Below are 26,079 nucleotides of genomic sequence, written 5' to 3'. Positions count from 1 at the left end.
CATAACACTGCCCCTCAATTTTTTACTTCTTCACCAAACTGTATCAGGAAGGGTGGGAAGTTGAAATTTGGAGATTTTAATGAGAAGTGCTCCAAGTTCTAGCGACAGGAATGCTCTTCTAGGAGACTGAGGCCAGCAGTGACTAGATTTCCTTTGATGTTGTTAACTTATTTGAATACAAGAAAAGATGTGGATGAAAAAAGGTCATTCAGCCTAGCAAAGTATTACTACTCTTCCAGCCCACTGTGCCTTCTCTACAACCCAACTGGCTAGGAGTTGGCAAAAACTTGTCATCACTAATATCATAGAATGTTACAAAATGAAACAGACCATTCAGCCCCTCAAGACTGTGCATGTCTTCGTCGCCGCATAAGACATCTAGTCTAATCTCACTCTCGCTCACTTGTACTCCCACCCCCACACTTCAACAAGAGGCTCAAAAGCAGACATAACAATATAATAAAAGCAAAATACTGCAGATGCTGGAAGTCTGAAATAAAAACAAAAAAGTGCTGGAAATACTCAGCAGGTCAGGTAGCAGACAGTCAGGACCTGCATGTAATAGGGCTGTCTGTCTCCTTTCACAGAAAAATGCCTAAGCCTTTTTGCAAAGTCTTATTATACTTTTACTTTTTAAAACAGATGGTGGCAGTAGCTCAGTAATTTTTGCGAACCTTTGTATACACAAGAGCAGAGTACATGTGAAGCTATAGACCTGGTCAGGGATGGCCTATACTTGTCAATTCCACAATCAAAAAAAGCTTCCATATACCCAATATGCTGCCTATTTAGAGCTAGTGTTGATGGATTCATTATACTTCCTGTCCTCCCAAAAATAAATTCTTCATAACATTGAACCTTTAATGGCACATTCAGTCTGAATTGATCTGAGTTCTATGATAATCTGAACTGGCCAAATTTATGCTTCAGCTTTGCTCATATTAACCATGTACTTATCGCAATCCAAGATAAAATTCACGATACAATGATAACATGTGTCAAATTTCAATAGTAAAATGTATTCTTAATAAATCTATTGGGCTGCATTTTAACAGTCCACCGCTGAAGTAGGCGGCAGACATAAAAAAATGCGCCCCGCCCGCACGGGCACCATGTCATGGAGCCGCTGTGATTTCAAACATGGCGGCTCATTTGCATGGCCGTGGGGCCCCCTCCCATGGAGGGGGAGGCGGGCAATGGCATCCTGCGCCAATGCACTGATGCTGCCACCATTTTTAAAGGACTTACAGCCCTTGACGGAAATTTAAAAATTAAAGGGCCAGCTAAGTTAGATTTCCACAAAACACAAGTAAGAGATGGAAAGAGTGAAGCAGTGAGAAAACACCTTTAAATGCATTGTCCCACCCCCCCCACCCCACCACCCAAATAGCATTCTGCCCTTTTCCCCCCCGAAATTCAAATATTGTGAATTTAACCTTCCTCCCCCAAAAGGTTTGGGAACTTTGCCCTGTACCCCTTCCCATCAGCCCCCACCCCCAACCAATCCACATTGTTGTCCCCCACACCACACCCCGCACAGAAAAAATCCTCCCCCCACCCCCAACAAGTGTCACGCCACATTTCCCCGAATGGGGATTCGAGGGCGCGGCATTGTTGGCTGCCCGAATGAAGTTCGGTGCGGCAATTAAGGAGGCGATGGGACCGTCATTAAATCAGGTATGTAAATTAGTTTACATATTGAAATGGGGGTCCCGTCACCGAGTGGTGGGACGGTCGCCAAGAGGCCTCGCCACCCCTGAGATTGGTGCAGGGTCTATCGCCGTCGGGGTCAGTGGCGGGCCTCAGCCACAGCAATCTTCATTGTCCAACCTGCCACCGTTCCCAATGGCGGAGGGGCTTTAAAATCCAGCCCATTATGTTCTTGGGAACAGAGATAATTGAAATCATGCTACACCAAATACTTCGCAATGGCTGTTATGTAAATCATTACATCAACTAAGACTCCACAATAGTGGAGTATTTCAGTATGACACTGAGGTAAGAGGATATACTTTTATATATTGAATAATTAAAATGGCAGCAGCCTTTCTCGGGACTCACAGTGGTTAATGTCTTAGCATCCTTTATGATTTCTTCAGCAAATGTTACATTTTCTTGCCTTTCTTTCCCAGGCTCATTGTTAATGATGTCCAAATTTTCTTGTACCTTTTCACACATACTGTCCACCATCTGTACAAAAGGAGAACAAGTTACTGTGGATTTGAAACAACAGAAAATGCTGTACATATTCAGCAGGTCAGGCTGCATCTGTGGAGAGAAAAACAGAGTTAATGTTTCAGAGCTGTGACTTTTCATCAGAATTGTCAAAAGTTAGAGATGTAACAGGTTTTGAACAAGTGAAAGGGGAGGGGGAAGAAGAATAAAAGAGAAGGTCTGTGATAGGGTGGAGGACATTCAGATTAAATACCTGAAAATTTCATGGTACAAAGGCAAAGGGAGTGGTAATGGGACAGGTTTAAAAAAAAAGATATGTCTGGAAGAAGTCTGAATGGCAGGATAGCAGCTATCCAAACACAAAATAAAGGGATGAAGAAAGGAACAAGAGGGGGACAAAACCAACCAGCAAAAAAAAAATGTAAAAATGCAACATCTGCCCTTTTACCTCCTCCCTTCTCACCATCCAAGGATCAAAACACTCCTTCCAAGTGAAATAGTGATTTATTTGTACTTCTTTCAATTTAGCATACTGTACTCACTGCTCACAATGTGGTCTCTGTGCTCAGACACTGACTTAGAACTTGAAAACTGCAAGCTAGTTAAGAAACCTAGTTAACAAACTGCCTGGCAGTGGCAGTTATCCATCAGTTAACAGAAAGGGGTTGTCTGAAAAGGTGTTAATTACTGTAACAGGAATCTGACTTAGCAGTTGCAACTGGAGTGAGAGTCATCAGTTCTCTATAAAAATAGACATGTTTTGCTACCGCACAGAGTGATCCGAGCACAGAGTGATCCGAGGACAGAGTGCTTTGTGAACTGATTGCTAAATCGGGAATTTGGTGCAGGTGGGAGTTTGGTGTAGAGGAAGGAAGGAAGTGCTGCTTTTTATACCTTTTTTCAACATCCAGTAGCTGGTCAGTGTTCTATTGTATGCAAGCTGGGAGACTGTAACTTACTATTAACTTAGCTAACTAAATTAATAACTAGTTGACTAACTCAATAAATAACGTTAGACAGACATGGCAGGGATGGAGGTGTGCGGCGTGGTGACTGCAACATGTGGGAATCTGTGGAATGCATTGCAGTCCCAGACAATCGTAGCTGTGGAAAGTGTCTGCAGCATGAGCAACTGCGGCTCAGAGATGCTGAGCTGGAGTGTGAGTTACAGACATTGAGAGGCATTAGGGAGGAGCAGAGTTACCTGGACATTTTGTTCCAGGAGGCAGTCACACCCCTTAGGTTAGGTAGAACTTGAGAGTTGATCAATGGTCAAGGACAGGAGGCCGTGACTGCAAGTCAGGCAGGTATGGGGATCCAGAATGTAGTGATGGAGGAGTCTCGGCCCCTGACTTTGACCAACAGGTATGAGGTGCTTGCTGGATGAGAACAAGGACTGCAGGGTGGATAAGCAGACTGACCATAGCACCATGGTGCAGGAGGCCATTCGAGTTGGGGGGGTGTGCTAACAAAAAGCAAGATAGTAGTCATGGGAGACAGTATAGTCAGGGGAATAGATACAGTTCTCTGCAGCTACAACTGGGAGCCCCAAAGCTGGTGTTGCCTACCAGGTGCCAGGGTTAAGGACATCTCCTCATATCTGGAGACAAACTTGGAGTGGGAGGGGAGAATCCAGTTGTCGTGGTCCACATAGGAACCAACGACATAGGTGGAACAAAGAATGATGTTCTGCTGAGAGAGTTTGAGGAGTTAGGGTCCAAAGTAAAATGCAGAATCTCAAAGGTAATAATTTCTGGATTGTTACCTGAGTCATGCGCCAATTTGCATAGGTCAAACAGATTAGAGAATTACATGCATAGCTCAAAGAGTGGTGTGGGAAGAAGGGGTTACGATTCATGGAGCACTGACACTGGTTGTACTCAGAAAAGAAGGAGCTGTTCTGTTGGGATAGGTGCCACTTAAACCAGGCTGGGAGCAGTGTCCTGGCAAATCATATAACTAGGGCTGTGGATAGAGCTTTAAACTAACAGTTGGGGAAAATGAAGGAAGGATTAGAAATATAAAGACAAAAGTCGAGGCAATAGAACAGTGCAGCGATGTGGGTAAAGGCAAGCAGAGAGGGACAGAGTGTCTGGCGGCAATAGTATATCAGCGAGTAAAGTACATGTAAAGAATAGTAGTACAAAAATAGAATTAAAGGCTCTTATTTGACTGTGTGAAGCATCCACAATAGGATGGATGAGCTACTGGCACAAATAGAGAAAATGATTTAGATCTAATTGCCATTACAGAGACATAGTTACAAAGTGACAAAGATTGAGAAGTAAATATTCCAGGGTACACAATATTTCAAAAAGGCAGACAGAATGACAAAAGAAGCAGAGTAGCACTGATGGTAAAGGATGACATAAGGACAGTGGCAAGAAAGGATCTTGGCTCGGTAGATCAGGAAATAGAATCAGTCTGGGTGGAGATTAGAAATAGCAACAGTCAGAAAACGCTGATGGGAGTAGTTTATAGGCCTCCTGACAGAGCATTAAAGAAGAAATTATTGGAGCATGTAACAAAGGCAATATAATAATTGTGGGTGATTTTAATCTTCATATAGACTGGACCAAATTGGCAAAGGTGGTCTGGAAGATGGGTTTGTAGAATGCTTTTGTGACAGTTTCCTGGAGCAGTTCATTGTGGAACGAACTAGGGATAAAGCTATTTTAGATCTAGAATTGAGGCAGGATTAATTAGTAATCTCAGTGAAAGATCCACTGAGGAATAGTGATCATAAGACAATGAAATTCCATATTAAGTTTGAAAACAATATACTCCAATCACAAACAAGAATCTTTTCTGCATCACCAACTCGTTCTTTCATACTAAACCCTGTCACCAGGTTTCTTGGAGGCACCCAAGATCACATCGTTGGCACCATTTGGACCTCATCGTCACATGGTGAGCCTCTTTAAACAACGTTCAAATCACACGCAGCTTCCACAGTGCGGACTGCGACACCGACCCTTTCCTGGTGTGCAGCAAGGTTAGACTCAAACCAAAGAAGCTGCATCACTCCAAGCAGAAGGGCCGCCTGCGCATCGACACTAGCAGAATTTCTTAACCAGTAATGAAGTAAAGCATAAACACACAGATTGAAATATTAAAGTTCCCTTTTTACTAAGCCCCCCACACACACACTTACACCGGTTAACTGTAAAAATATAAATGATTTTTGTTTAGAGGGTAGCAGTGGAAGGGTGCTTTTCTGAATGGAGGGATGTGACTAGTGGTGTTCCGCAGGGATCAGTGCTGGGACCTTTGCTGTTTGTAGTATATATAAATGATTTGGAGGAAAATGTAGCTGGTCTGATTAGTAAGTTTGCAGACGACACAAAGGTTGGTGGAGTTGCAGACAGTGATGAGGATTGTCAGAGGATACAGCAGGATATAGATCGGTTGGAGACTTGGGCGGAGAAATGGCAGATGGAGTTTAATCCGGACAAATGTGAGGTAATGCATTTTGGAAGGTCTAATGCAGGTGGGAAGTATACAGTAAATGGCAGAACCCTTAGGAGTATTGACAGGCAGAGAGATCTGGGCGTACAGGTCCACAGATCACTGAAAGTGGCAACGCAGGTGGATAAGGTAGTCAAGAAGGCATACAGCATGCTTGCCTTCATCGGTCGGGGCATAGAGTATAAAATTTGGCAAGTCATGCTGCAGCTGTACAGAACTTTAGTTAGGCCACACTTAGAATATTGTGTGCAATTCTGGTCGCCACACTACCAGACGGACGTGGAGACTTTGGAGAGGGTACAGAAGAGGTTTACCAGGATGTTGCGTGGTCTGGAAGGCATTAGCTATGAGGAGAGGTTGGATAAACCCGGATTGTTTTCACTGGAACGACGGAGGTGGAGGGGCGACATGATAAAGGTTTACAAAGTTATAAGCGTCATGGACAGAGTGGATAGTCAGAAGCTTTTTCCCAGGGTGGAAGAGTCAGTTACTAGGGGACATAGGTTTAAGGTGAGAGGGGCAAAGTTTAGAGAGGATGGGCGAAGCAAGTTCTCCACACAGAGTGTGGTGAGTGCCTGGAACTTGTTGCCGGGGGAGGTGGTGGAAGCAGGTACTGTAGAGATGTTTAAGAGGCATCTTGACAAATACATGAATAGGATGGGAATAGAGGGATATGGACCCGGAATTGCAGAAGGTTTTAGTTTCGGCAGGCATCAAGATTGGCGCAGGCTTGGAGGGCCCAATGGCCTGTTCCTGTGCTGTAGTGTTCTTCTTCTTTTGTAAACTTAAACAAAGCCAATTACATAGGTATGAGGGGACCGTTGGCTAAGGTTGATTGGGTAAATGGACTAAAAAGGTATGGTGGTAAATAAACATTGGGAAACATTTAAATAAACAATTCAAACCGTTCAACAAAAATATATTCCATTGAAAACCAAAAACTCAGCAAAATCCATCCTTGGCTCACCAAGGAGGTGAAGGATAATATTAGATTGAAAGAAGAGGCTTATAATGTTGCAAAGAATAGCAGTAAATCTGAGGACTGGGAGTGTTTTAGAAAACAGCAAAAAGTTGGTTGAGATAAGGGAAAAATAGAATGAGAGTAAACTGGCCAGGAATATAAAGACAGATTGCAAGAGCTTTTACCAGTATATAAAAAGGAAAAGAGCAGCTAAAGTAAACATTGGTCCCTTAGAAGCAGAAACAGAAGAAATTATGATGGGGAATAAGGAAATAGCAAAGACATTGAACAAATATTTTGTGTCTGTCTTCACAGTAGAAGACACAGGTTACATACCAGAAATAGAGGGTAACCGAGGGGCTAAAAAGAGTGAGGAAATTAAGATAACTAATATCAGCAGAGAAAAAAATGTTAGAGATGCTTGAGGGACAAAACTCCAACAAATCCCCAGGACCTGAAGGCCTACATCCTAGGATTCTAAAAGAGATATCTACACAGATAGTGGATGCGCTGGTTATGATTTTCCAAAATTCCTAAGATTCTAGAACGGTCCCAGCAGATTGGAAGTTAGCAAATGTAACACCGCTATACAAGAAAGGAGGGAGAGAGAAAACTACAGTCCAGTTAGCCTGACATCAATTGTTGGCAAAGTGCTGGACTCTATTATTAAGGAAGTCATAACAATGCACTTAGAAAATCATAGTATGATCAGACAAAATCAACATGGTTTTACAAAAGGGAAATCATGTTTGACAAATTTATTAGAATCTTAAGGATGGAACTAGTAAGGTAGATAAAGGGGAACCAGTAGATGTAGTATACTTGGATTTCCAAAAGGTATTGAATAAGGTGGCACACATAAGGTTAATACACAAGATAAGTGCTCATGGAGATGGGAGTAATATATTAACATGGATAGAGGATTGGTTAATGTACAGAAAGCAAAAAGTAGGGATAAATGGGACATTTTCAAGTTGGCAAGCTGTGACTATTGGACTGTGGCAAGGATTAATACTATGGCCTTAGCTATTTACAATCTATAGACCACAGAACCATAAAACAATTATGGCACAAAAGGAGGCCATTCACCCCATCATGTCTGTGCCAGCCGAAAAATCTAGCTGCCCAATCTAGTCCCACCTTCCAGCACCTGGTCCAAAGCCTTGCAGGTTACAGCACTTCAGGTGCATGTCCAGGTACCTTTTAAATGCGTTGAGGGTTTCTGCCTCCATCACCATTCCAGGCAGTGAATTCTAGACACCCACCACCCTTTGGGTGAAAATTTATTTCCTCATGTCCCCCCTAATCCTTCTACCAATCACCTTAAATCTATATTAATGGCTTAGATGAAGAGACAGAGAGTATCTATGTTGGCTGATGATACAAAGCTACATGGGAATGTAAGCTATGAGGAGGAGACAAAGAGATATAGACAGGGGAGGCGGTGCCACAGTGGTAATGTCACTGGACTAGTAATCCAGAGGCCGGGCTAATGCTCTGGGGGCATGGGTTCGAATCCCATTATGGCAGATGGTGAAATTTGAATTCAATTGATAAATCTGGAACTAAAAGCTAGTCTAATGGTGACCATGAAACCATTGTCGATTGTTGCAAAAACCCATCTGGTTCACTAATGTCCTTTAGGGAAGGAAATCCGCTGTCCTTACCTGGTCTGTCCTACATGTGACTGCAGCAATGTGGTTAACTCTTAAATGGCCTAGGAAGCCACTCAGTTCAAGGGCAGTTAGGGATGGGCAATAAATGCTGGCCTAGTCAGTGACGCTCACATACCACAAACGAATAAAAAAAAAGGTTAAGTGAGTGGGCAACAAGGTGGCAGATGGGGTATGAAATGGGAAAGTGAGAGGTTATTCACTTTGGTCTTAAGAATAGAAAAGCAGAATTTTTTTTTTTTTTAAAAGGTGTGAAACTTGTAAATGTTGATGTTCAGAGGGACTTGGGTGTAGTCATACAAGGAACATAGAAAGTTAGCATGCAGGTACAGCAAGCAATTAGGAAGGCAAATGGCATGTTCGTCTTTATTGCAATGGGATTGGGGTACAAGAATAAAGAAGTCTTACTACAATTGTACAGGGCTTTGGTGAGATCACACCTGGAATACTGCATGCAGTTTTGGTCTCCAAGGCCGGAATTTTAAGTTGGGCAGGAGGCCCTGCCCACCAGCTGAAAAGTTGGGGCGAGCCCGCCTTGGCCGGGCCTGGGGAGCTATGCCGGGAATTTTTGCTCCCCTTGGGCGGGACTTCCACCTACTTGAGGCAGGAAGTCCCACCTCATAGAGCTGCTGGCCAATCAGCAGGCCAGCAGCACCACTGGGAGCAGTGGCCACTGCTGGGACTACCCCCAGCCATCGGAAGCAAGAAGGGAATACGGCCCCCGAAAGATTGTTCGATTTGGGGCCTTGCCGGGGACAATTTTTCCTTAAACTTTGTGTTTGGACGGCTGCTATCCTGTCATTCACACCTCATCTAGACACATCTTTTGTTTCTTCACTTGTCCCATTACCACTCCCTTTGGCTTTGTACCATGAAACCTTTTGTCATTTAATCTGTCCTGACCTCCACCCTATCACAGACCTTCCCTTTTGTTCTTCTCCCACAACAACCCCACCCACCTTTCACTTGCTCAAAATCTGTTACATTTCTAACTTTTGACGGTTCTGATGAAGGATCGCAGACCTGAAAGGTTAACTCGGTTTCTTTCTCCACAGATGCTGCCTGACCTGCTGAGCATTTCCAGCATTTTCTGTTTCAGATTTCCAGCATTCACAGTATTTTGCTTTTGTATTACTGTGGATTTGGTTGATTGCTTGACACTATATTATTACATTTCTTACATAGAGTGTGCACTTCCTGTTCCTTTTTTTGCTCATTTTTTTTATCAACATTTACCATTGTAAATTTGTGTGTCAAAATTTCCAATTCAACTTTGCTACGGCAACTGTCACAATTTGGTTATAGGTTCTGGCCATTAAGTAGCTCTGTCGAGTAGGTTTCTGAAGACTTTTGCCCGACTCCATCACCATCTGAAAGAAACCTTATATTCAGCAACTGACCACGGATAATTTGTTATAAAAACAAGAACTGCTGGAAATACTCAGCAGATCTGGCAGCATCTGTGGCGAGAGAAGCAGAGTTAACATTTCAGGTCTGTGACCCTTAATCAGAAATGGCAGAGGCTAGAAATGTAATAGGTTTTAACAAAATAGAGCGGGGTGGGGCAAGAGATAACCAAAGAGAAGGTGTTGATAGGACAAGGTCACAGAGAATAACTGACCAGAAGGTCATGGAACAAAGGCAGACGGTATGTTAATGGTGTGCTGAAAGACAAAGCGTGTGCAGAGAGGGTGTTAATAGATAGAAAATTAGAACAACCTGGCCCAAAGCACAAACATGACAAAAAAAAGCAGTGGGTAGGCATATGGTAAAAAAAATGAATGATGAAACAAAATGAAATAAAATAAACAAATAAAAAAGAGAAAATAGCTAAAAATAAAAAGGGGGCCCTGTCATGCTCTGAAATTATTGAACTCAATGTTCAGTCCGGCAGGCTGTAGTGTGCCTAATCGATAAATGAGATGCTATTCCTCGAGCTTGCGTTGATGTTCACTGGAACACTGCAGCAATCCCAGGACAGAGATGTGAGCATGAGAGCAGGGGGAAGTGTTGAAATGGCAAGCAACTGGAGACTCAGGGTCATGCTTTTGGACTGAGCAGAGGTGTTTCGCAAAGCAGTCACCCAATCTGTGTTTGGTCTCCCCAATGTAGAGGAGACCACAGTGTGAACAGCGAATACAGTATACTACATTGAAAGAAGTACAAGTAAACCACTGCTTCACCTGAAAGGAGTGTTTGGGGCCTGGGATAGTGAGGAGAGGAGGTGAATGGGCAGGTATTACACCTTCTGTGATTGCATGGGAAGGTGCCGTGGGAAGGGGATGAGGTATTGGGTGTGATGGAGGAGTGGACCAGGGTGTCGCGGAGGGAACGATCCCTTCGGAATACTGACAGGGGAGGGGAAGATGCGTTTGGTGGTGGCATCACACTGGACCCGGTGGAAATGGCGGAGGATGATCCTTTGGATGTGGAGGCTGGTGGGGTGGAAAGTGAGGACAAGGGGAACCCTGTCGCAGTTCTGGGAGGGAGGGGAATGGGTGAGGGTAGAGGTGCGGGAAATGGGCCGGACACAGTTGAGGGCCCTGTCAACCACAGTGAGGGGGAATCCTTTGTTGAGGAAAAAGGAAGACGTATCAGAAGCACTGTCGTGAAAGGTAGCATCATCAGAGCAGATGCATCGGAGACGGAGAAACTGGGAGAACGGAATGGAGTCCTTACAGGAGGCAGGGTGTGAAAAAGTGTAGTCAAGGTAGCTGTGGGAGTTGGTGGGCTTATAATGAATATTAGTCGACAGCCTATCCCCAGAGATGGAGACAGAGGGATAATCTTGGTAATTTGTTAGTTTCTTACATTGCACAGAACCTTGAGAAATAGAAAAAGAAACACCAATTCAGCTTTAACCTCAATTTTGTGGTTTGATCTTAGATCATATAGATATGGCAACGACCATACCTAGTAAACCTTAACTTTAAGATTTTCATCTCCATTAATGGCAGCAATGTTGGAATGTGAATCAACACAATGCTTTCCTCCCATCCTGGTCACTGTTATTTGTTTTTAAAAAGAGAACAGAAAACAAATTATCTCTATCAGGTGGGGAAGAATTTGAGCTGGATGTTGTCAGCATAAAGGTGGAAGATGGACCTCATGTCTGTGGATGATGTTGTCAAGGGGCAGCATGTAGATGAAGAGGAGGATGGGGCCAAGGAAAGATCCTTGAGGACCTTCCTAAGCCACAGTGTGCAGGCATGAAAAGAAGCCAATTTATCTATTGACTGCTAAAGACGGCAATCGGCGTGGCTTCTTTATCCATCATAAATGCAGGGATGATTATTCACAATAGGAATACGTTAGGTGAGAATTAACAATAAAATCTGATTTTTCTATCAGAAATTAAAAAATTTCTTACCTGCTGCGTGGAGCTGGTTACAATTCTCTCTTGCAGTCGAAAGGCCTGCTCTGGAGAAAATTTCTTCATCTGATTGTTCCGAAGGAGATATGACTGTATCTGGAAATCAGAAATTGCCCACTTAAGTTTTATATGCTATGTTGTACATTTAAAAGCTTGTGTTGTACCATATACAGATGCAAAATCACAACATTGCCCATTGTGCAGTGCTATCATGAATAGCATAGTGACAATTATTACCTTCTGCAGGGCTTCTTCGGTTTTCTCTGGATTGCTGCGGTAAGCCTGGGACACATCGCTCATTGGTAAGGGCATTGATCTAAGGGTATAATTCCTGAAAAAAGGTGACAGTGATAGTTGATCTCTTTTCATTCACATCACAAAATAATAGTAAAGGATCTAGGGAGAGACCAAAGCAGAGCATATGAGGATCCTTCAGTCAACACAAGATGATTTTATTTTCCCTCATTCCGTTACGAACACTTTTCTCGGGTGTCAGAGATGGGCCTTACAAGTAGGTGACCAAAAGTCAGGCTTCAACGGCACTCAGAGTTTTTGTTACTACTTAATTTAAGATTTTTAAATGTTTGCTTGATGCAATATTTAACTGCAATTCAAGAAAAGCTATTGAGTAAATATATATTCATTCATGTTCTTTCTATTGTTTATTTCATGAGTTTTATCACAAATCACTGACAATTATGAAAGAATATTAAATCTTGGACTAAACTGCATGATAATGATCCTCCAATCTTTCATTTTTGAGTTGTTAGGATGTCGATATTTAATCATTTTCCTCATTTTTTTCCCCTAACAAAATCCCAGTCTTTCAACACCAGCAAGATCTGCATAGTGGAGATCTGGTAGATTCCCCCATTTCACAGGTTTCTGTCCTGTTAGTGGCAGGTGCAAACTGGAATAGAGGGAAAAGCAGATGGTGAGCCAACTCTGGGCCATTCTCAAGCAAAACACCTTGAGGTCGCTGAAGAGAAACATTGGAATTGAATGGAGAACCTCACCTGCCTTCCACTTTGCTGGTAGACTTGCACATGCGTGGAGGAGATAGAAAGTGGTAAGAATGGGAGGAAACAATGGGGTAAAAATAAGGGCAAAACAAGCAGCCTCTTCGTCAAGACACATTTTTGAAAAAGATAACTTTAACGGTTTGAAATCATTCTGTGCTATACCAATAATGAATACCTTAAGGTATTCATCTGAAATTCCTTTGTTTTTGTTGCCAATACCACACTGTGGAATTTTAATCCACGACTGCTTTTTTTTAAACATTCGCTGATACAACATAACATACAGAGAAATCAATGACTATTACATTGCAATGCAGATAACGGATTTTATTTAAACTGCTTTACATTTCTTCATCTCTTACATTTCATAAAGAATGTGAGAAAAGAACAAATAACATTATGTGAATCTGGATCAGATCCTTGATTTGTTTCAGTCTGGTCAAAACAGATAACAAAAGACATGTTTTCCTATCTTCTATCATTTTATTATAAATTAAACAGCACAAAAGATACATATTAACATTACATTATGTAACAATTACCTCTCCAGAGCACTTGCAACATCCAGGAATCCCACAGCAGTAGTGTTGTTTCTGTCCCAAATCACGGTTCTGTCATTAAGTCAAAACTGTCATTAACCTCTTTGCACTCACACACAACTTCCTTCATCCCAAATCTGAGTGGAAAGGCTTCAATTAGCCACAGATGAAGAATGTGTCTCTGAGGTAGAAATATCATTCACACTGTATCCACGATGCAGTAATTGTTAATTGTGATCAGCTTTATAAACATAAACTTGTTTGAACAATATCATCTGTTGTTTAGTTTTTAAAAAACAATTATCTCTATTGCATCATATTTAAATGTGCACAGGAAAATCAAGGCATCATTTTCATATTTTTACACTTCCCCGAGCAACTATTCATTTATGACCAGAGATTGAGATTACAACCTTGAAATATAGATATTTTGAAAGCCAAGGGGTGGTTTCATAATGATTGTGGACAACCAAAGCATCAGATATCACAGATGTATATTGATTTCCACATCAAATGATTTTGATGATCATCACCATTTGTCTGTTGGGTGAGGATCAACATGTTATTACTGGAAAAGGATGCGGTCAATGTATTGGGATCATGTCTGCTCTGCCTGTATTGTGATATTTGCATATGATGACATCTCTAGTCACCAGTGTGTATTGAAATATAATATGAGCGTTGTTTAACCATGCTCTGAAGTGGTTAGGCTTCCTGGCTGCACATGAAATAAAGGATACTAATTATAGTCTCTCTGTGAAGGACAATGCTGGACTCAACGTTCATTATGAAGTATGGCAGCTTTATTCGGTCATGGGGTCAGTTTGAAATGAAAATGCTATATATAGTGCAGCTTGCGTTGTGCTATGGCCATGGTGCAGTTTTGTCTTTTTGAGCAGCTTTACACTGCTGTAAAAGCATTGAGGTGTGGGAAACTATTGCCCACTAATCTTCATGAATAGCCCATGTGACATAGACTCCCAGTGATACGAGGGGCTGACTCATATTAAACCTACACCACACGTACCCAAGGCTGGTATTAATCTGTAAAGCTTTGGCCAGCATCTTTGCTCCTGTGTCTCCCATGGCATTGCCACTGATATCAATCTTTTTCAAACAGGTGTTGCTGCCCAGAGCATTAATGAGAACATTGGTTCCAGATTTTAATCGTGAATCAGCAATCGACAGTGACTGCAGGGGCTAAAAGAAAAAGCAGGAAAGGTTATTTCTTTTTTATTCGTACATTTTTAGGGCACGTTTAGTCCCCTTGCCTTTTATTTGCCTCCCCGCACCACACATCATTCACAACTAAAAGGCAAAGCAACTGGCTTCGTTGTGGGTTTCAGTCAGTGCCATTCTGTGACTAGCTGCGAAGAGAAGACACTACTCTCTCCTTGCCAAGGAGCCCCTGGCTTCCACGTATGACTCCCTGTAGCAGCATAGTGGAGATTGGGAACTCACTGTGAAGAATCTGGGGTACGAGCCCCGTCTTACACTCCCATGGAGCAGTAAATTAGAATGTTCACCATTCCACACCACCACAACAACCAAAGTCATGCTACAGTGTTAAATATTAATCACTTATAAAATCTAATTGATTATTTCCAAGTCTTCTCAGTTTGTGTGAAATCTAATCTGAGATATCTGGAAGCAGATCCAGTTCAGCCTCTCAAATCAAAGCTTCAATTGGTTGAAACTGCAATAAAAATTGAAAATGCTGCAAATACTCAACAGGTTGGAAAGCATCTGTGGAGCCGGATTTTCCCATTCCATCGGAGACGAGTTGGGAGGCGGGAGGGAAGGTCCCAGCAGCACGGCCGCCTATTAGACGGCAATTGAGGCAATTAATTGCCTAATTGAGGGCCACTTTCCACCCCTGCAGGCATTTTGCCTGTGTCAGGAGGGCCCACTGTCGTATGAGGAGACTGCCAGGTAAACCCTGGCAACCCCCAGCAGGTTTCCCAGGGGAGGGGGGACTCCTTGATGGATGCTCCATGGCCCACAAAGAGGCCCCTAAGCAGCAAATGCCACCTACACACCCAAGGTGGCAATGTCGGAGCAATCCCCCCACCGATCGCTGGGGCCTGCCTGCCTGCCCCCCAAAAAACTCACCTCTCTTTGATGGGGCCTGCCTTTGAAGTACGCTTTCCCGGGTGATGCAGCCTCAGCAATGGCCACTACTAATGGTGGCACTGCTGAGCTGCCAGCCTTCTGATTGGGCCGGCAGCTATTGGGGACAGGCTGCTACCCTCAATCGGATGGCAGCCCTGGCAGCAGCATGTAAATTAGCTGCTGCCAGCAAAATGCCACCCCAGGGTCCTGCTGGCCACCAGACCAGGGTCGCCTCCCGCGTTTGGCCCAGCGGTGGGACTTCAATGTCCCCCAAAAAATTTAGCCCAGAGTTAATGTTTCAGGTCTGTGGCCTTTCATCAGTTCTGAACCATGAACCCTTTTGCCATTTAATCCCTCCTGCCTTCCACCCTATTGTTCTGTTTCACAACACCCCCACCAACCCCCCCCCCCCCGGCTTTCACTTGATTAAAACCTATTACATCTCTACCTTTTCCCAGTTCTGATGCTAGGCCATTGACCTGAAATGTTAACTCTGTTTCTCTGACCAGATATTCCAGACTTGCTGTGTATTTTCAGCATTCCCCATTTATATTTCAGATTTCCAGCCTACAGAGTATTTTGCTTCTGAAGAAACAGCACCTCATCTTTCGATTAGGCACTTTACAGCCTTCCAGCCTCAACACTGAGTTCAACAATTTCAGATCATAACCACTGCTCCCAGTTACTCAGTCTGCATGTGCTGGTAATGATTTAGTTGTAACCATTTGTACCTCTTCTAGACCCATCTTTTGTTTCTTTATTGCCCCATTATCACCCTCTTTTTTCTTGCACCGTCATTTATTTTGTCATTTAATCATTCCTGCCCCTCTAACCTATCACAGACTGTCCTTTTTGTTCTTCATCTCCTTCCCCCCAACATATCTTTCCTTGGCTCCATACCTGCCGAGAAACTGTTAGATATCTAACTTCGTCCAGTCGACAAAAGAATGACTTGAAACACAGACTGGAATTTTTCATTGGGCGGAAGGACCCCATCCACCAGACAAAAAGTCGGTGGTCAGCCCACCCCCGCTGGGCCTGGGAAGCCAGACCAGGACTTTTCGCTCCCCAGTCCTGCCTAATGGAGCTGCCAGACAATCAGTGGGCTGGCAGCTCTTAGTCCCAGCAGCGTTACCGGGTTTATAGTTTTTAGGGCCTCGCTGGGGACAATTGCTCAAGCCCCAGTGAGGCAAAGGCGGTCAGTTAGGGAGGGCGGGGAGAGTGTTGTGCATTGGGGGCAGTTGGGGCTTCAGGGGCAGCCCTCCGTGGGGCACAGGGTGCCCCTTCAGGAGGGCCCTCACCAGCCTGCAAGAAGGCCGACTGCTTTTTGAGGCCTCAGCCGCCCACCAGCCAAGTGTAAAATACCCGTGGTAGCAGGCGGAGGCCCTGCAGTGCAAGTTAATTTGCCACTTAAGGGCCTTGATTGGCCTGGGGCGGGTGGGCTATTTCCCGCCGCCGCTGCCCCGTGTAAATTTGCAATGGGGGCAGGAGGGGGTCGTGAATGCACCTCCCCCCCCCCCACCATCAACCTGCTCGTTTGTGGGGTGCAAAATTCCAGCCATTAACTCTGTTTCTCTCTCCACAAAAACTGTCTGACTTGCTCAATGTTTCCAGCATTTTATGTTTTCATTTCACTGTATCAACTGCAGTTATTTTACTTGATAAACTTACACACTCTTCGTCCTGGATGAGTTGGACAATCCGATGAAGAACATCAGCCAAGGCTCTGAAAATATTAACACAAGCATAAGACTATTGATTCAAATTATTCAAGAATGTGGGCAGAAATGCACTTGTTTCACAGAAAAGGACAAACATGATACAGCCTGTTCCTGCCCCGTTGAACTGATTTCTCCCAACTCTATTTTTCTCCCCTTCTCCAGGCTCTTCCCACCTCCATCCATGACTCTTCCAAAGCCCTCTGTTACTTTAACATATTCCAGTTTCCTGGTCCTCACCGTCTCCTTTTCACTATGGACGTCCAGTCCCTCTATGCCTCCATATCCCACCAGGACAGTCTGAGAGCTCTCTGTTTCTTCCTCGAACGGAGGCCCAACCAGTCCCTATTCACCACCATCCTTCTCTGCCCGGCTGAACTTGTTCGCACATTGAACAACTTCTCGTTCAACTTCAATCACTTTCTCTAAATAAAAGGTGTTGCTATGGGTAACCACATGGGTCCAAACTATGCCTGCCTTTTTGTGGGATATGCAGAACATTCTTTGTTCCAATGATACTCAGGCCCTCTCCCTCACCTCTTTTTCCAGTACATTAATGAATGTATTGGTGCCGTTTCCTGCTTTCACCCTGAACTGGAAACTTTCATTGACTTTTCTTCAACATTTCTTCCTTTTCTCACCTTCACATGAACCATCTCCAACACACCCCATCCTTGACTTCTCTGTCCCCATTTCTGGGAATAAGCTATTAACCAATATTCACGATAAGCCTTTGCACTCCCAAAGCTGCCTTGACTACACTTCCTCACAGCCTGCTTTTTGTGAGGACTCTGTTCCATTCTCCTAGTTTCTCCACCTCTGTCACATCTGTTTGAACGATGCAACCTTTCATACTAGCACTTCCAATATGTTTTCTTTGCTCCTCCACTAAGGATTCACCTCCCCACCATGGCTGACAGGGCCCTAGACCATGTCTGATCCATTTCATACACTTTTGCTCACACCTGTTCCCCTCCCTCCCAGCGCCATGGTCGGGTTCTCCTTGTCCTCACCTTCCACATTATCCGCTACTGTTTTTAATAGAACCATAGAAAAATTATGGCACAGAAGGAGGCCATTCAGCCCATTGTGTCTGCGCCAGCCAAAGGGATCATCCTCCGCTATTTCTGCCACCTCCGACGTGATGTCACCACCAAACACTTCCACTTTCAGCATTCTGAAGCGACCATTCCCTCCCCAACACCCTGGCCCACTCCTCCATCGTCCCAAAAGCCCCCTCCCCTTCCCAAGGCACCTTTCCATGCAAGCACAGGAGATGCAACACCTACCCTTCTACCTTCTCACCGTCCAAGGGCCCAAGAACTCCTTCCAGGTGAAACGGCGATTTATTTGTACTTCTTTCAATTTAGTATACTGTAGTCACTGCTCGCAATGTGCTGTCCCCTACATTGAGGAGACCAAATGCAGATTGGGTGACCGCTTTGCAGAACACCACTGTTCAATCCGCAAGTGTGACCCCGAGGTTCTGGTCGCTTGTCATTTTAATTCTCCACCTTGCTCCCACTCTGACCTCTCTGTCCTCAGCCTCCTGCAATGTTCCAATGAAGCGCAATGCAAGTTCGAGGAACAGCACCTCATCTTTCAATTAGGCACTTTACAGCCTTCTAGGCTCAACAGAGTTCAACAAATTTAGATCATAACCTCTGCCCCCATTTTGTTTCCTTTATTTCATAGAATTAGATCACAGGAGGCCGCCATTTGGCCCACTGTGTCCATGCTGCTCTCTGCAAGAGCAAAATAATGTGCCCCCACACCCCCCCCAGCTCTTTCCATGCAGCCCTGCAAATTTTTTCAGATGCTTATCTAATTTCCTTCTGAAAGCCACAATTTGAATATTCCTCCACCACGCTCTCAGGCAGTGCATTCCAGATCCTAACTGCTCACTCCTCATGTGGCCGTTGGTTCTTTTGCCATTCACCTCTATTGTCCTCTGGTTCTCGACCTTTCTGTCAATGGGGAGCGTTTCTCTCTATCTACTCTGTCTAGACCCCTCATAATTTTGAGCACCCTTTAGCAAATCACCTCTCAACTTTCTCTTCTCCATGAACAGCCCCAGCTTCTCCAATCCATCCACATCCCTGATCCCTGGAACAATTCTCAAAAATCTTTTCTGCACCTTTTCTAAAGCCTTCACATCCTTCCTAAAGTGTGGTTGCCTGAATTGGACACAATACCCCAGTTGAGACTGAATCAATGTTTTATAAAAGTTCATCATAACTTACTACTTTTGCACTCTAAGCCTCTATTTATAAAGTCAAGAATCTCATATGCTTTACTGATTGCTTTCTCAACCTGCCCTGGCATCTTCAACAATCTGTGTATATATAGCCCCAGGACTCTGTTCCTGAATTCCCTTTAGAATTACACCCTTTAGTTAATATTGCCTATCCTTGTTCTTCCTACCAAAATGTATCACTTCACACTTTTCTGCATTCAATTTCATCTGCCACGTGTCCATCCATTCAACCAGCCTGTCTATGTCCTCTTGAAATCTATCGCTATCCTCCTCACAGCTCATAATATTACCAAGCTTTGGGTCATCTGCAAATTTTGAAATTCTGCTTTGTACACCCAAATCTAAGTCACTAATATATATCAAGAAAAGCAGTGGTCCTAGTACCGATCCCTAGAGAATCCCACCGTATACCTTCCTCCAGTCCGAGAAACAACTGTTCCACTACTCTTTGTTTCCTGTCACTCAGCCACCTTTGTATCCATGTTGTCATGTTGATTTTTGCTCTGGTTTTTCTCTTTTCTTTTGCTTTCGAACAGCAGCTGTTCATCATTCTGCCATTCACATCTCCTCTAGATACATCTTTTGTTACTTTACTTGCCCCATTACCACTCCTTTTGGCCCTGCACCATGAACCCTTTCACCATTTAATTTTTCCTGCCTTCTACCCTTTCGTAGACCTTCCCTTTTGTTTTGTTCCCATCCACTCCCCTTTCACTTGCTTAAAAACTATTACACCCCTAACTTTTCCCAGTGCTAATGAAAGGTCATTGACCTGAAATGCTAACTCCACAGATGCTGTCCAACCTGAACATTTCTAGCATTTTCTGTTTTTATTTCAGATTCCCAGCATCTGCAGTATTTGGCTTATGTAAACTTGTCACTGTGTCTGTGCTTACTTTGACTTTATGTTGAAATTCTTGCCAAGTGCTACATGTCGGATGGATTTGCTTCTTCCAATTGACAAGACCAATGTCACCATGTCAGAGTCAAACCCTGAAAAACAGAGGAAGCACAATTTAAACACCATCATCCCCTTGTACCAGTCAAATTACATCTGTGGAGAGTCACCTACCATTGTCTGATAAATCCAGGCTACTGATGGCGTTGGCATCAATAATGTGATCCTGGATCACCTGAGCACCTGCTGATCTCAACTACAAGAGAAACAAAGGGAAGAGGTTTGTTTCAAAATACTGTGACCATTTCAAACTGTCAGCAGGCATCCTAAGCTGCACTTGCCCTACCGTCTGTGACTGCATCACCCAGTGAAAGTGAATCAAGTTTATTCTCACAGGAAGGGAATGAAACATGCAGGTGATTCCCTTTCCCCCTGGGACATTCTCTCAGATCTAGCAGCAATATTGCTAGAGGGCTGTGCGTGAAGAGATCTGATCTGGCCAACTTGTTGGAAAGAGATCACTGCCCAAGAACTGCTGAAGAGAGGAGGCAAAAATAATATAATTACAAAATGAGAGTGTGTAAGTGAGCGAAATTAACCAATGTGTTCCTTTAGGTTTATTTTTAAAATTTATTTCAAAATGAATTAAGGTTCTGCATCCCCACAATAGATGGGCCTCCCAGTTAGGTACATGAGCTGCTTTTATTTTGGGCGAAATGCCAATAGGAACACAGGAACAGGAGTAGGCTATTCAGCCCCTTGAGCCTGTTGTCAAGAAAACATGATATGCCAAATGAGGAATTATAATTCATCAGTTGGAAACTTACATTAAACTTTTAATGGAAAAATCCTACAGTTAACTTTTTAAAAACTGGCAGCCAAGATGGCCACCACAATTTGCATCTGAAACACCTTTCACATTCCAAGGCCTCCAACGGGAGACACGTGCATGATGAGCCTGGGCCCAAAACAATGGCTTGCTCTAGTGATTGAATTACCTAAGATTGTGTTCATTAGCACAACATTCAAGGCCATCCTGATACAGTGACTTTGAAAGTATCAGACCCCTACGTGTAAATATTGGCATCCCAAAGACTGAGGAGATGGAAATTCCTAACCTTGAATCTCATTCGAAGGTTCCAGAGAATACAATGAGGCAGTCATTTGACCGTCTGTCCATCCCTGTTAAAGCTGGGAATTTCCCTTAGACAAAGACAGACAAGCCAGTGACTGAAACTGTGCAGATGCAGAAGGGCTGCGTTCCTCTCTCTTCAAATAACATCGCAAGTTTGAAAACCGTCTGTGACTGTGGACCCTCCTAGCCTACAGATTGCTACAGACAGAGACATCAGAGGAAGAAAGCCACCTACAAAGTCTGCCTCCAAGCAAACCCTGAGCCAAGTGAGCTAGCCATAAAGTGCATGTCGACCAGCCAAAGACTTCAAGAATACATCATCATCTGGAAGACCACAGAATCATCCAACCTCACAGACTGTGTATTAATTTTTTATTTATTCTGGACTCTAATCCAACCACAAATCTGATTATCACTCTGTAATCTATTTGTGTGTGTGTGTGATTCTTGTGCGAGCACGTGTATGAATGTGTAGCGCATTTTTTTAGATATGGTTTAGATTGTTAAGTATAATAAACTCACTTCATTCTTGTTTATACTCAAGAAGACCTGTCCAATTGGTTCTTTCACAATCACATTAAAGGTAAAAGGTAAAATACTCACCGAGATGGTAAACACAACCACTGTTTAAAAAGGAGTAAATCTCATTGCGGTCAAATAAGAGGAAGGACAAGAGAGAAGCCTCTGACCCCTCCTCACCTGGCCATAACACTGTTCTGCCATTCTGAGAGATCATGGGTGATATGCGACCTAACTCCATATACACGCCTTTGCCCCATATCCCTTATAACCTTGGTTAACAAAAGTCTATCAACCGATCTAGCATCAACTGTCATTTGTGGAAGAGATTTCCAAACTTCTACTTGGGTGCAAAAGTCTTTCCTAATTTCATTCCAGAAAGATCTGGTTCTAATCTTTAAACTATGCCCTCTAGTCCGAGAGTTCCTATATAGCAGAAATAGGTTCTCTCTATCTATCCTATCTGCTCCCCTTAATATCTTGAAAACCTTGATCAAATCACATCTTAACCTTCTAAATTCTAGGGAATACAACCCTAGTTTGTGTAATCTCTCCTTATAATTTAGGAGTCCAGATATCATTCTGGTAAACGTACCCTGCACTCCCTCAAAGACCAATATATCCTTCCTAAGGTGTAGTGTCCAGACTGAACACTGTACTAATGTGTGGTCTAACCAGGGCTTTGGATAGCTGAAGCCATGACTTCTAACCCCTTGTATTCTAGTCCTTTAGTTATAAAGGTCAGCATTCCATTAGCTTTTTTGATAAGTTTTGGTACAATTTAATCCTGCTTTCTCCCAATATGAAGATCTCATACAGCCAGGGGCAACTCCAAAGTACTTGCTGGATTTGCCAAGGTTGGCAGCTCATAGGTTCTTCTGAAGCATCTCCATTGCAGCATGTTGTGCTTCACCAGACGTCCTGGTGGCAAGTTGGAAAGCATCTCTCACCCAATGCAGTTTTTAAAACCACCAACTTAGAAAGTGTGAAAAAGCAGTTCAGGGTGACATCCCTAGTCTTCATTTGCAAGGCACCTCTGCTCAGCAATACCCACAGGGCATTACAGGGGCCAAGGGCACACCATATGAGAAACTGGTGGTGAAATTCCTGTTTGAATGAAAACAAGAGATTGCCTGCACTAATGAAACTGTATTTGTGGAACTCTCACGTTTCAAGTCAAGTTTCCATGATTTGCTTTAATTATGCAGAAATATCCTTCTGTCCTTTTATTAGAAGAGTTAGCTCATACCTTCACCCATTTGGTTTCTGCACTTTCTTTCACACTGGACAGGATAAACAATTGGTAATAATTTACTGATTTTGTGTTGTTTTAATGCACCTGATTTTCTCCTTCACCCCTGTCAATTACAGCATGAAACAAAAGTGCAAAATTAATGAGTCAATGACAAATATCACAAGTGTTGGCAAGGTTGACTACACCTTTATGGCCTTGTGGGACAAATACAGAAAAGGCTTTTTTTATAAAGAAGAAAATGGTAGGATGGACCCTCTACAGGAAATACTGAATCATGATCTAATAGCACAGCATTCTGCTCATTACCTCACAGTTACTAAGATCCAGATGTACGTCACAGATGTGAGTGTTACAGGTCAGGCCCTGAAGAATGGCTCTGCAGAATAAAAAAAGATAATTAGCAAAAGAAATTGATATTAAATATCATACAGGCTCAAATCAAAGCACTGTCTAAGGAAACAATAGGTGTGTTATTATAATGTCTCCTGGAGCTTCCGTGATTGCCTCTGGCAGTCAAATTGCGATTTCACAGTTTGTTCCGAAATTGGCCTCATGTTTTCTCTTCTTTTTGGCTTTCTCTGGAGATTGCGTAGCTGGGTTTGAATAGGGGGGGAAGGGGGTGATGACTGGTGTTCAGAAACCATCATATGCCAGGATGAGATGGGCTTGATGGATTAGCTGATCTTTATCTGACATTCCTTTCATTTGTTCACACTACTTTGATGTCAGCAGAATGGGATCTGGATTTTGTATGTATTAGGGCTGATTCCCTGATCAAATGCTCCTGTGAGTTTAATTGCTGCCATAATGTAATTGAGGTTTTTTTTTTAAAAAAGATTCTATACAGTGAAACTCTGGTGGGAGAATCCAGATTAAGATGGCATAATCTTAGAATAATGCCACTGGCCAGGAGTAGGTGCAGGCAATGGGTGACAGTTGGGGAACACTCTGCAGGGAGGGTTGTTGGTGGGAGTTGGAGAGGGGGCTCTGGGAAGGACTGGGAGGTGGCTGTTCGGCACTGTGCTCTACTCTCACTGCACTCCCTGTTCTGCACCTTGCTGTACTGGAGAAGGATGATGTAGGTGTAGAGATCAGGGAGGGGAATTGTGATGTACTTGAACAAATTAGCATTGAAAGGGAGGAAGTATTAGCTGTTTTAGCGGGCTTAGAAGTGGATAAATCCCCAGGCCCAGATGAGATGTATCCCAGGCTGTAAGGCAAAGGAGGAGATAGCAGGGCTCTGACAAAATTTTCAAATCCTCTCTAGCCGCAGAAGAGGTGCCAGAGGATTAGAGGACAGCAAATGTGGTACCATTATTCAAAAAGGTTGGAGGGATAAACCAGGTAATTACAGGCCAGTGAGGCTAACATCAGTGGTAGGGAAACTATTGGAAAAAATTCTGAGGGACAGGATTAATCTCCACTTGGAGAGGCGGGGTTTAATCAAGGATAGTCAGCATGGCTTTGTGAGGGGATATCATGTCTAACAAACTTGACTGAATTTTTCGAAGAAGTGACAAGATGTGTAGATGAGGGTAAAGCAGTTGATGTAGTCTACATGGACTTCAGTAAGGCTTTTGAAAAGGCCCCGCATGGGAGATTGGTTAAGAAGGTAAGAGCCCATGGGATCCAGGGCAATTTGGCAAACTGGATCCAAAATTGGCTTAGTGGCAGGAGGCAGAGGGCGATGGTCGAGGGTTGTTTTTGCGAGTAGAAGCCTGTGAAAAGTGGTGTACCACAGGGATCGGTGCTGGGACCCTGGCTATTTGTAGTATGCATTAATGATTTAGATGTGAATGTAGGAGTTATGATCAGTAAGTTCGCAGATGACACGAACATTGGTAGTATCGTAAATAGGAGGAGGAAAGCCTTAGATTACAGGACGATATAGATGGGCTGGTAAGATGGGCGGAGCAGTGACAAATGGAGTTTAATCTTGAGAAGTGTGAGGTGATGCATTTTGGGAGGATTAACAAGGCAAGGGAATATACAATGGATGGTAGAACCCGAGGAAGTACAGAGGGTCAGCAGGACCTTGTTGTATTCTCTCTCCACTCGCTGTTCTGCACCTTGCTGTCCTCTCTCTCCACTCACTGTTCTGCACATTGCTGTACCCTCTCTCCATTCACTGTTCTGCACATGGCTGTACCCTCTCTCCACTCACTGTTCTGCACATTGCTGTACTCTCTCTCCACTCACTGTTCTGCACATTGCTGTACCCTCTCTCCATTCACTGTTCTGCACATTGCTGTACTCTCTCTCCACACACTGTTCTGCATCTTTCTGTACTCTCTCTCCACTCACTGTTCTGCACATTGCTGTACTCTCTCTCCACTCACTGTTCTGCACATTGCTGTACTCTCTCTCCACTCACTGTTCTGCACCTTTCTGGATGCTCTCTTCACTCAATGTTCTGCACCTTACTGTCACAAGACACATTCATAGAGTCATTTATGATATAAAATTAATCGCTACTTTCATAATCCAATCTGGACATTTTTTACAGTCTACATTTCAAAAGCTTTACTGGTTGCTGAAGCATACCTCACTGCTTCCAGTGGCAGTTTGATACCCGACAGTGTGATACACTTTAGGGATAAACAGTTGCTGAAGAACTGCTTCAGTGCAGGAGGGATTTCCCGAGTTTTCCTGCAAGAGAAGACATTGCATTGACCTATAATTAGTGCAAATTCTGCCTGTAAAATTGAATCTTTCAGCAGAGAGATTGGAAAAGATTTTCAAACACCACCAGACAGTAAAACTGGCTTTAGGGATTAAACACCTGTTATAGAAATCAATGAGTGAGGGTGAGGGGTGAAGAGTGTCAGAATGACGGTGAGGGGGTGAAGAGTGTCAGAGCGAGGGTGAGGGGGTGAAGAGTGTCAGAGCGAGGGTGAGGTGTGAAGAGTGTCAGAGTGAGGGGGATGTGTGAAGAGTGTCGGAGTGAGGGGGATGTGTGAAGAGTGTCGGAGTG

At 43.6% G+C, this 26,079-nt stretch overlaps 1 protein-coding gene across 5 annotated transcripts in view; it reads right to left on the bottom strand.

The window, feature by feature from the left end:
- The window catches only part of carmil2 (capping protein regulator and myosin 1 linker 2), a 227,918-nt gene that overhangs the window by 78,304 nt on the left and 123,535 nt on the right, over nt 1–26,079 (bottom strand). For all 5 annotated transcript variants that reach the window (XM_068049521.1, XM_068049522.1, XM_068049525.1 and 2 more), the window contains 10 exons: nt 25,650–25,754; nt 23,412–23,481; nt 20,371–20,452; nt 20,195–20,291; nt 16,995–17,049; nt 14,239–14,411; nt 13,215–13,283; nt 11,888–11,981; nt 11,648–11,746; nt 2,062–2,190 (listed from right to left, as the gene is read on the bottom strand). In XM_068049521.1, coding sequence (XP_067905622.1) covers nt 2,062–2,190; nt 11,648–11,746; nt 11,888–11,981; nt 13,215–13,283; nt 14,239–14,411; nt 16,995–17,049; nt 20,195–20,291; nt 20,371–20,452; nt 23,412–23,481; nt 25,650–25,754 — 973 coding nt within the window. The remainder of the gene's footprint in view (nt 1–2,061; nt 2,191–11,647; nt 11,747–11,887; nt 11,982–13,214; nt 13,284–14,238; nt 14,412–16,994; nt 17,050–20,194; nt 20,292–20,370; nt 20,453–23,411; nt 23,482–25,649; nt 25,755–26,079) is intronic.

This window comes from Heterodontus francisci, chromosome 17 (genome assembly GCF_036365525.1).
Source record: "Heterodontus francisci isolate sHetFra1 chromosome 17, sHetFra1.hap1, whole genome shotgun sequence".
In the NCBI taxonomy this organism is placed as follows: domain Eukaryota; kingdom Metazoa; phylum Chordata; class Chondrichthyes; order Heterodontiformes; family Heterodontidae; genus Heterodontus; species Heterodontus francisci.
Note: the sequence above shows the minus strand (reverse complement) of the source record. Positions and strands in the feature narration are given on the sequence as shown.